Genomic DNA, 11,602 nt, shown 5'->3' on the forward strand with positions numbered 1-11,602 from the left:
CCACAACGTAATTCCCAGTGATCTCCAGTTCCCTACAGTTACTCCATGTTCCCCCATTACCCCGCATTTCCCAGTTTTAAGCTCCACTTTCTCTCACCCAGTTGCTCCCAGTCACCCATTTACACCTCGACCCCCATAGGGACCCCATTCACCCCAGTGAGAGCCCCAAACCTCCCCCATAAACCCCCTCAAGACCTCGCCCATAATCCCCCGCAAACCCCCATAGGAAACTCCCCCACACCCCATAGGACCCCATTCCACCCCATTGAGAAAGCTCCAACCCCCCCCCAAATCCCCCATTGGGACCCCATTCACCCCAATGAGAGCCCCAAAACCCCAATGAGACCCATAGAAACCCCCCACATCCCATCAGGCCCCATACGGACCCCATTCACCCCAATGAGAGCCCCACAACCCCCCAAAAAAACCCCCATAGAAATCCCCCATACCCCATGAGACCCAATTCATCCCAATGAGAGCCCCAGACCCCCCCAAAAACCCCACAAAATCCCCCAAACCTCTCATAACCCCCCCCAAAACCCCCATAGAATCCTCCACACCCCACCTAGGCGGAACCCAGTTCACCCCAGTGAGACTCCCCCCCCCCATTCCAAACCCCATAGGACCCCTCCCTTACCTGATGGGTGCAGACAACCTTCAGCCCTCAGCCGTAGGGGTGGCCGCCCCCTCCCCAATAAGGCGCTGGCCATTTGTAACCCATAACCCCCCAGATCCAATAGGGCCCCCCCAGCCAAACTGGGTTCCCTTAATCTTTCCACTGCACTTAATGGGAAAGCCAAGGCGCCTTGTAGGACCCTACAGTCCCCCAAGGACCCCCCATCCACCAGGGCCTTCAGCCTATTCCAGGCTGGGAAGAAACGGGTCCAGAAGCCCTAAAAGGAGAGAATGGGAGTGATTGGGAGGGACTGGGAGCTACTGGGAGGGACTGGGAGCATTGGGAATAGGGATGGGGGACTGGGAGCAACTGGGAGGCACTGGGAGCACTGAGAATGGGGTTAATGGGGACTGGGAACAACTGGGAGGGACTGGGAGCACTGGGAATGGGGTTAATAGGGACTGGGAGCAACTGGGAATGGGGTTAATGGGGACTGGGAGCAACTGGGAGGGACTGGGAGCACTGGGAATAGGGTTAATAGGGGACTGGGAGCAACTGGGAGGGAATGGGAGCAACTGGGAATGGGGTTAATGGGGGACTGGGAGCAACTGGTAGGGACTGGGATCACTGGGAATGGGGTTAATAGGGACTGGGATCACTGGGAATGGAGTTAATGGGGGACTGGGAGCAACTGGGAATGGGATTAATGGGGACTGGGAGCACTGGGAATGGGGTTAATGGGGGACTGGGAGCACTGGGAGGCACTGGGAGCACTGGGAATGGGGTTAATAAGGACTGGGAGCACTGGGAATGGGGTTAATGGGGACTGGGAGCAACTGGGAGGGACTGGGAGCACTGGGAATGGGGTTAATGGGGGACTGGGAGCACTGGGAATGGGGTTAATGGGGACTGGATGGGGACTGGGAGCAACTGGGAGGGGTATAAAGGGGAACTGGGATGGGCTGGGAATGGGATTAAGGGGATACTGGGAGCACTGGGGTTACTGGGAGCAATGGGGTTATGGGGAGCAACAGGGATACTGGGAGCACTGGGGTTACTGGGATCACTACTAATAGGTTACTGGGATCACTACTAATAAGTTACTGGGAGCACTGGATATACTGGGAGCACTGGGGTTACTGGGAGGACTGGGGATACTGGGAGGACTGGGGATACTGGGAGGACTGGGGATACTGGGAGCACTACTAATAGGTTAATGGGAGCACTGGGGTTACTGGGAGCACTACTAATAGGTTACTGGGAACACTGGTTATAATGGGAGCATTGGGGATACTGGGAGCAATGGGGTTACTGGGAGCACTACTAATAGGTTACTGGGAGCACTGGGGTTACTGGGAGCACTGGGGTTACTGGGAGCAATGGGGTNTACTGGGAGCAATGGGGTTACTGGGAGCACTACTAATAGGTTACTGGGAGCACTGGGGTTACTGGGAGCACTGGGGTTACTGGGAGCAATGGGGTTACTGGGAGCACTACTAATAGGTTACTGGGAGCACTGGGGTTACTGGGAGCACTACTAATAGGTTACTGGGAGCACTGGGGTTACTGGGAGCACTACTAATAGGTTACTGGCAGCACTGGGGATACCGGGAGCACTGGAGATACTGGGAGCATTGGTTATACTGGGAGCACTGGGGTTACTGGGATCACTACTAATAGGTTACTGGTAGCACTGGGGATACTGGGAGGACTGGGGTTACTGGGAGCACTACTAATAGGTTACTGGGAGCACTGGTTATAATGGGAGCACTGGATATACTGGGATCACTGAGGTTACTGGGATCACTACTAATAGGTTACTGGGAGCACTGGGGTTACTGGGAGCACGGGATATACTGGGAGCAATGGGGATACTGGGAGAACTGCAGATACTGGGAGCACTACTAATAGGTTACTGGGAACACTGGTTATAATGGGAGCACTGGATATACTGGGAGCACTGGGGTTACTGGGATCACTACTAATAGGTTACTGGGAGCACTGGTTATAGTGGGAGCACTGGTTATACTGGGAGCACTGGGGATACTGGGATCACTACTAATAGGTTACTGGGAGCACTGGTTATACTGGGAGCACTGGGGATACTGGGACCACTACTAATAGGTTACTGGGAGCACTGGGGTTACTGGTAGCACTGGGGATACTGGGAGAACTGGGGATACTGGGATCACTGCTAATAGGTTACTGGAATCACTGGGGATACTGGGAGCACTGGGGTTACTGGGACCACTACTAATAGGTTACTGGGAGCACTGGTTATACTGGGAGCAATGGGGATACTGGGAGCACTGAACCTACCTCCATCAGGAAGACTCCGGCCTCCCTGGCGGCCGCCGCCATCTTGTTGGCCTCGCAGGCGGTGACCCCCAATGGCTTCTCCACCAGCACGGCCTTGCGGGCCCGCAGGAACAGGAGGGTGGCAGGGAGATGTTGGGGGTTCACGGTGCCCACATAGACCACGTCTAGGGCAGGGGGGCGGGGGGAGAGCAAGGGGGGTAGTGAGACCCCAGTGGGGACAATGAGAAGCCAATGGGAATAATGAGAACCCAGTGGGGACAATGGGACCACAACTGGGACAGACAGACCCCAATGGGGAGAATGAGACCCCAATGAGGACAATGAGAACCCAATCGGGACAATGAGAACCCAATGGGGGCAATGAGACCCCAATGGGGATAATGAGACCCCAATGGGGATAATGAGAACCTAATGGGAATAATGAGACCCCAGTGGGGGCAATGAGACCACAATTGGGACAATGAGACCCCAATATGAACAGACAGNAATGAGAACCTAATGGGAATAATGAGACCCCAGTGGGGGCAATGAGACCACAATTGGGACAATGAGACCCCAATATGAACAGACAGACCCCAGTGGGGACAATGAGATCCCAATGAGGACAGTGAAACCCCAATGGGGACAGTAAGACCCCAATGGGGACAATGGGGACAGACAGACCCCAATGGGGTCAATAGGACACCAATGGGAAGAATGGGACCCTAATGGGGATAATGAGACCCCAATGGGGACAATGAGAACTCAATGGGGGCAATAAGACCCCAATGGGGACAATGAGAACCCAATGGGGGCAATAAGACCCCAATGGGAATAATAATACCCCAGTCGGGACAGTGAGACCCCAATCAGGGCGATGAGATCCCAATGGGGACAATGGGAACTCAATGGAGACAATGAGACCCCAGTGGGGACAATGAGAACCTAATGGGAATAATGAGACCCCAGTGGGGGCAATGAGACCACAATTGGGACAATGAGACCCCAATATGAAAAGACAGACCCCAGTGGGGACAATGAGATCCCAATGAGGACAGTGAAACCCCAATGGGGACAGTAAGACCCCAATGGGGACAATGGGGACAGACAGACCCCAATGGGGTCAATAGGACACCAATGGGAAGAATGGGACCCTAATGGGGATAATGAGACCCCAATGGGGACAATGAGAACTCAATGGGGGCAATAAGACCCCAATGGGGACAATGAGAACCCAATGGGGGCAATAAGACCCCAATGGGAATAATAAGACCCCAGTCGGGACAGTGAGACCCCAATCAGGGCGATGAGATCCCAATGGGGACAATGGGAACTCAATGGAGACAATGAGACCCCAGTGGGGACAATGAGAACCCAATCGGGGAAATGAGATCCCAATGAAGACAATGGGACCCAAATGGGAATAATGAGACACCAATAGGGACAATGAGACCCCAATGGGGATAATGAGAACCTAATGGGAATAATGAGACCCCAATGGGGATAATGAGAACCTAATGGGAATAATGAGACCCCAATGGGAGCAATGGGACCACAATTGGGACAATGAGACCCCAATAGGAAAAGACAGACCCCAGTGGGGACAATGAGACACCAATGGGCACAGTGAGACCCCAATGAGGACAGACAGACCCCAATGGGGACAATGAGAACCCAGTGAGGACAATAAAACCCCAGTGGGGACAGTGAGACCCTAATGGGGACTGTGAGAACCCAATGGGGTCAATGGGACCCCAATGGGGACAATAAGACCCCAATGGGGGCAATGAGACACCAATGGGGACAATAAGACCCCAATGGGGACAATGAGACCCCAGTGAGGACAATGAGACCCCACTGGGGATAAGGAGAACCTAATGGGGACAATGAGACCCCAATGGGAATAATGAGACCCCAATGGGGGCAATGGGACCACAATTGGCACAATGAGACCCCAATGGGAATGATGAGACCCCAATGGGGACAGTGAGACACCAATGGGGACAGACAGACCCCAATGGGGATAATGAGAACCCAATGGGAATAATGAGACCCCAATGGGGGCAATGGGACCACAATTGGCACAATGAGACCCCAATGGGAATGATGAGACCCCAGTGGGGACAATAAGACCCCAATGGGGGCAATGAGACCCCAGTGGGGACAATAAGACCCCAATGGGGACAGGGAGACCCCAATGGGGATAATGAGACCCCCCCCCCCCCCCCATCTGGTGACATCTGGGGCCATAAGGGACCACTGCAATATCCCCACACACACCATTGATCCCACAGGATCCTCCCTATAAGGCCGTGACCCCACACATTCCCTATAGGGTTGTCCCCCCCAGCCCCACTCACCCACTTGGGGGTCTCTCGCCAGCTCCTCGTAGCTCCCATAGGCTCGTTCCACCCCATGGAGCTTTGCGTATTGCTGAGCACGGGTCAGCTCCCGCGCTGCCACAGCCACGGCCTAAGGATGGGGGGATAAAATGGGGGTCAAGGGGGGGTCCTATAGGGTGACCCCCCCCTCTATACCCATATAGGACCCCCCCATCTTATACCCACTATATGTTCCTCGGCGGGCAGAGTGCGTAGGGCCACCAGGAAGTCATGGCTGATTTTACCAGCTGAACATATACCCCAACGGGTCGGTGGGGGTCGGGTGGTACCATGGGGGCACTCCATTGGCTCCTTGGGGGTCAAATTAGGGTCTGGATGGGTCTCAATAGCTTCTAATGGGCTTCTGGTGGTCTCCATATGGGTCCTGGTGGTATCCGGGTGGGTCTTGGTATCTGGGGGGGTCTCAGTTCTGCCCAATGGGGTCTCCATGATTCTGGGGGGGGGGGGGTCCTGGTTGTATACGGGGATGTCTGGTAGGATCCTGGTGTGTTGTTCCAGATGGGGTCCAATAGGGTCCTAATGGTGTCCAGTGGGATCTAATGTAGTCCTATAGGGTCCTAATGGTGTCCAATAGGGTCTTAATGGTGTCCAGTGGGATCTAATTGTGTCCAGTGGGATCTAATGGTGTCCAATGGGATCCAATGGTGTCCAATAGGGTCCTAATGGTGTCCAGTAGGGTCCTAATGGTGTCCAATGGGATCCAATGGTGTCCAATAGTGTCCTAATGGTGTCCAATAGGGTCCTAATGGTGTCCAATGGGATCCAATGGTGTCCAATAGGGTCCTAATGGTGTCCAGTAGGGTCTTAATGGTGTCCAGTGGGATATAATTGTATCCAGTGGGATCTAATGGTGTCCAATAGGGTCCTAATGGTGTCCAATAGGGTCCTAATGGTGTCCAGTGGGATATAATTGTGTCCAGTGGGATCCAATGGTGTCTAATAGGGTCCTAATGGTGTCCAATGGGATCTAATGGTGTCCAGTAGGATCCTAATGGTGTCCAGTAGGGTCCTAATGGTGTCCAATAGGATCCAATAGTGTCCAATAGGGTCCTAATGGTGTCCAATATGGTCCTAATGGTATCCAATAGGGTCCTAATGGTGTCCAATGGGATCTAATGGTGTCTAATGGGATCCTCGGCAGCTCTCAGCAGTTATACGGTGTGGGGGGGAGGGGGTGTCACTCAACACTCCCCTGAGTGCATTGTGGGTGCGGGGGTGTCGGAACCGCCCCTAATTGGGCCCCCCCCGGGGTTGGGTGGTGCTGGAAACCCAATGGGTGCAAAAGGGGAAGGGGGGGGGGGGGGGTAGGGGGGGGGCGGGGTTGGAGGGTTGTGAATGGAGGCTGTATGTAAATTAGGAGGGAGGGGGCGTGGCCTACGCTGTTCTTCCGCATTGATAAGGGGGAGGAAATGGGTTGGGAACCGCCCCCTTAAAGGAACAGGCAGCATTAATGTGTGGGTTTGAATGTAAAGGTTAACAAGTAAGTGTTGTAATAGTGGGGGGGCTCAGGCCCTGTCTGACCCCATTGTGTGATGTGTGGGGGGATTCCCCATCAGTGTATGTAAGGGAGGAGTCCTAATGGTGTCCAATAGGATTGAATGGTGTCCGATCGGGTCCTAATGGTGTCCATAGGGTCCTAATGGTGTCCATAGGGTCCTAATGGTGTCCAATGGGATCTAATGGTGTTCAATGGGATCTGATGGCGTCCAATAAGGTTCTAATGGTGTCCAGTGGGATCTAATGTAGTCCAATGGTATCCAATGGTGTCCAGTTGGGTCCTAATGGTGTCCAATAGGGTCCTAATGGTGTCCAGTGGGATCCAATGGTGTCCAGTGGGATCCAATGGTGTCCAATAAGGTTCTAATGGTGTCCAGTGGGACTTAATGGTGTCCAGTCGGGTCCTAATGGTGTCCAATAGGGTCTTAATGGTGTCCAATAGAACTTAATGTTGTCCAATGGGGTCCTAATGGTGTCCAGTGGGATCTAATGGTGTCCAGTGGGATCCAATGGTGTCCAATAACGTTCTAATGGTGTCCAGTGGGATCTAATGGTGTCCAGTCGGGTCCTAATGGTGTCCAATAGGGTCTTAATGGTGTCCAATAGGATCTAATAATGTCCAATTGGGTCCTAATGGTGTTCAGTGGTGATCTAATGGTGTCCAATCAAGTCTTAATGGTGTCCAATGGGATCTAATGGTGTCCAGTGGGATCCAATGGTGTCCAATAGGGTCCTAATGGTGTCCAATAACGTTCTAATGGTGTCCAGTGGGATCTAATGGTGTCCAGTCGGGTCCTAATGGTGTCCAATAGGGTCCTAGTGGTGTCCAATAGGATCTAATAATGTCCAATTGGGTCCTAATGGTGTCCAATAGGGTCCTAATGGTGTCCAGTGGGATCTAATGGTGTCCAATCCCAGAGGGGTCCTAACGGTGTCCTGGGTGCCATTATCAAACTGCTATGGATGCACTTGATCTTATCACCCCTCAGTCATTGATAAAGATGCTGGAGAGTCCCAGATCCAAGATGGAACCCATGGGAAACATCACTTCTCATCAGCCGGACATGGAGCCATTGAGGTGTAGGAACCTGGCAGCCATTGAAGATTGAGGCCATGAGCTCATTGAGCTCACATCCTTCTCTATGTCTCCCATCTCATCTATCAGATGAGTCCTCAATAGGGGTAGGAACCTGGCAGCCATTGAAGACTGAAGCCATGAGCTCAATGAGCTCACATCCTTCTCCATGTCTCCCATCTCTTCTCCATGTCTCCCATCTCATCTATCAGATGGGTCCTCAATAGGTTTAGTAACCTGACAGCCATTGAAGACTGAAGCCATGAGCTTATTGAGCTCACATCCTTCTCCATGTCTCCCATCTCATCTATCCGATGGGTCCTCAAGAGCTGTGGGAACCCAACAGCCATTGAAGATCAAGGCCATAAGCTCATTCAGCTCACATCCTTCTCCATGTCTCCCATCTCATCTATCAGATGGGTCCTCAATAGGGGTAGGAACCTGACAGCCAATGAAGACCAAGGCCATGAGCTCATTGAGCTCGCATCCTTCTCCATGTCTCCCATCTCATCTATCATATGGATCCTCTACCTGACCAACCTGAATCCCTTGTTTCTTTCCACATCCCTCGTTAATCTCCCTCTTTATCCATCTTTTGACACAGAGGGTAATTCTCCACCCCTCCTACCCGGCCTATCCCTTCTGAAACACTTGGATCCCTCAATCACGTATTCCAATTACGTGAGTCATCCCGCGTCAGCAATTAGTTAATTATCCCCTAATTGCAGCAGGTTTTCCACCTCCCTCCATGCTTTGTTATGACACAGGGATTCAAGAACAGGCTTCAAAACTGCAAAAGGAAAAGCAAGCAAAGCAACCCAACCAGAGGTTTATATTTATGACTCCATTTCCAGCTGATAGTTATGCATGACCTGCACATTTGCATTGGGATATCAAAGTATTTGGTCATGAGGGCCTACCTGGTCTTCTGCTCTTCGTGACCATCTACCTGCTCTTCTATTCTTAATGAGCACCAGGTATGTTCTAACCTTAACACGTTTTCCAGGTCAAGGATTTGTAATGTTGAGGCTTGTTGTGGATTATACACCCTAATCAAGACACGTCAGTGCAGCTATTGGGCCTATTTATCACACAGCCCCCATCCTCCCCCTCCTCCTCTATTGGTTATGTAGCTAAAGAGTGTAGGGATGGGCCCAGATCATGCAGAGTTAATGAGACAGTGCAATGAGCAACTCATAACGAGCCTTAGCCTCCATCCACATGCCCACCAAAACCATTTAAGCCTCTGCAGCTCCATTTAGCATCTAGGAGCTCCAGAGAAACTCAAGTTTGGCTCTTGAATCTGTGCCTTAATACAGGTTTATTGGTCTCAAGCATCTCTACAATCATGCCTGTGCTTGGCCGTGGGTCCCACTGATCCTCAGTGCTTGGCCATGGGTCCCTTTGATCCTATGATTCAATATGGGTCTCTATGGGTCTCTATGGGGTTTATATGGGGCTCTATGGGGTTTCTATTATTATGGGATGCTGTGTTGAGGGACATGGTTTAGTGGGAACTATTGGTAACAGGTGAACAGTTGGACTGGATGATCTCGTAAGTCTTTTCCAACCTTGGTGATCCTATGATTCAATATGGGTTTCTATGGGGCTCTATGGGGCTCTGTGGGGTTTATATGGGTCTCTATGGGTCTCTATGGGTTTTTATTCTTATTGGATGTTGTGTTGAGGGACATGGTTTAGTGGGAGCTATTGGTAATAGGTGAACGCTCCATCACCTGCAGGACTCCACCAGCACAAAGCTGCTTTGCACTCAATGTTACCGCTGTTGTCACCACAAGCAATTGTCATTTCATTCACCATCTGCAGGAACATGAATCTGTGCCTCTCCCCACACCTCAGCCACTGGGAGCTCAGGACCTTCATCTGCCCATGGGGATGATCAATAGAGGGGTAGATGCGATCTATAGACCCACAATATGTTGACACGTGCTGAGAGCTCACTCTGTGGTGAGCAATGAACCTCCTGCATGCTCAGAATCAGCCTGAGCTATTTCTGCATCCCCCTTCCTTTGTGCTCTCACCGTCTGGTCGGGCTCATCACAAGACCAGATGAATAATCAGTCTCCTTATCAGAGTCCAGAGATAAGGAATGTTAATGGGTAGCAAGTGTGGATGTGTCTTTTGAGATCTTCCTTTACCAGACCTTCCTGGCTTATCTACAAGGTACAATCAAACATCATCAGGATGGATGGATTTTGGTGCCCACTGTGAGCCCCAAGCACAAGGATTCTGCCACAGCCCCAATGGAAAGACGGGCATTGTCAGGTTGCATTCATACATTATTAGTACAACAGCTTCAACTGGGAAGACTATGGAGATCTTCTATGCCTCTGTGTGGCAGAGACTGGCTTTGTTCTGTCACTACTTCTGCTATTCATTAAGCAGCAGAACAAAGTGAAAATGAAAGCAAACCCAGCAGCGGGCGGGTAACATTGAGTGCAAAGCAGCTTTGTGCTGGTGGAGTCCTGCAGGTGATGGAGCATGTGGAGCAGCAATGAAAGTGCTGGGTTTCTTTGGGTCCCTTCTCACTGCTGGGATGCTCCTTCCATAGGGAGATGGGGCTGAGAATGGAGTCAAAGGAGCACAGGGGGGAGATGGAGTGAAATGCAGAAGAGATGTCATGTCGGACAACGAGATGAATTTAAAGGGAACTTATAAACAAGATTGGCAGCTACTGGTGACACAGTTTGAGATCGATAGGATAAAGAGGAAGGTTTTCTGTTAAAAGTGGAGTGATGAAGGTTAGATGCTGTGACAAAAGCCTTGATTCAGAGGCAGGTGAGGCACTGGCAATGGCAGCCCATAGAAGCAGTGCATGCCCCAATTCTGGAGGTGCTCAAGGACGGGTTGGATGGGGCCAGAAAAATCTCTGATAGAATGGCCAACTTTATGGTCTTTAAGATGCATTCCAAGTGAAAATGTTCCCTTTTATGGCTCTGTGATGGACTGGAGATGGTCAGGAGGTTGGAAGGGGACAGAACAAGGAGGGCAGCAGACCCAAAGAGACCAAAGGGACACTGTCTTTAAGGCCCCCTCCAAATCAAACCATCTCTTTTATCATTGGCTTCATAGTCTTGAAGGTTCCCTCCAAACCAATCCATTCTTTTATATGACTCTGTGATCGATTGGGGATGGTCAGGAGGTTGGGATGAGACAGAACAAGGAGGAGAGCTGACCCAAAGAGACCAAATGGACTCGGCATGCAGAATGAGGCCATAATCAGCAAGAAGAATTGGGGAAACAAGAGAAAAGGCAGAAATTTGCTCCCTTCAAGAGACAGGAAACACGGACCATGTTGAGGCGTCTGATGTCCCCAAATAAAAGCGGAGGCTCTGCAGACACAGCGGATGCATCGCGGGCTGCATCGCAGCCTCTGACTGTGGGTTAACTCTCTTATGAGCTGCAAATACAACTCAGGACAGGTCCTAGAGCTGCAGCACAGAGCTGTGTCCATCTGCACCCAACTCAGAGCAAAGCAGGAGTTGTACGATCTCCAAGAGATGTGGGGGCAATCAGGATGGGCCGTGCTGTGTCCTTCTGTCCCTGCCCTTCTGCTGCTGCTGGTCGGTGAGTTGGGGATGCCTTGCATTGTAGGAGCTGGGAAGCCAATACAAAGAAGCTTAAGGTGGTGCTGAGGGTGGAGATGAGTTGGAGCAGAATGTGCCCATAATTCAAGATTTAGGGATGATTTCT

General features: G+C 51.5%; 1 protein-coding gene across 1 annotated transcript; it reads right to left on the bottom strand.

Moving 5' to 3' along the window:
• Positions 1-581: 581 nt before the first annotated feature.
• Positions 582-5,753, bottom strand: DHDH (dihydrodiol dehydrogenase). The gene is made up of 4 exons (XM_015887088.1): positions 5,482-5,753; positions 5,275-5,386; positions 2,936-3,099; positions 582-893 (listed from the first exon to the last, which is right to left on the bottom strand). The coding sequence occupies exons 1-4, from the start codon at positions 5,743-5,745 to the stop codon at positions 582-584; spliced, it is 852 nt and encodes a 283-aa protein (XP_015742574.1). The 5' UTR covers positions 5,746-5,753.
• Between the last annotated feature and the right edge of the window lie 5,849 nt (positions 5,754-11,602).

The sequence above is a fragment of the Coturnix japonica genome, linkage group LGE64, assembly GCF_001577835.2.
Source record: "Coturnix japonica isolate 7356 linkage group LGE64, Coturnix japonica 2.1, whole genome shotgun sequence".
Taxonomy (NCBI): domain Eukaryota; kingdom Metazoa; phylum Chordata; class Aves; order Galliformes; family Phasianidae; genus Coturnix; species Coturnix japonica.

Coding starts and splice junctions, on each gene's coding strand:
- DHDH (XM_015887088.1), bottom strand. CDS start 5,745: ATGGAGACCCCATTGGGCAGAACTGAGACCCCCCCAGATACCAAGACC. Junction 3,100..5,274: donor GGCGAGAGACCCCCAAGTGG/GTGAGTGGGGCT, acceptor CCCCTGCCCTAG/ACGTGGTCTATGTGGGCACC. Junction 894..2,935: donor CCGGAGTCTTCCTGATGGAG/GTAGGTTCAGTG, acceptor CTCTCCTTTTAG/GGCTTCTGGACCCGTTTCTT.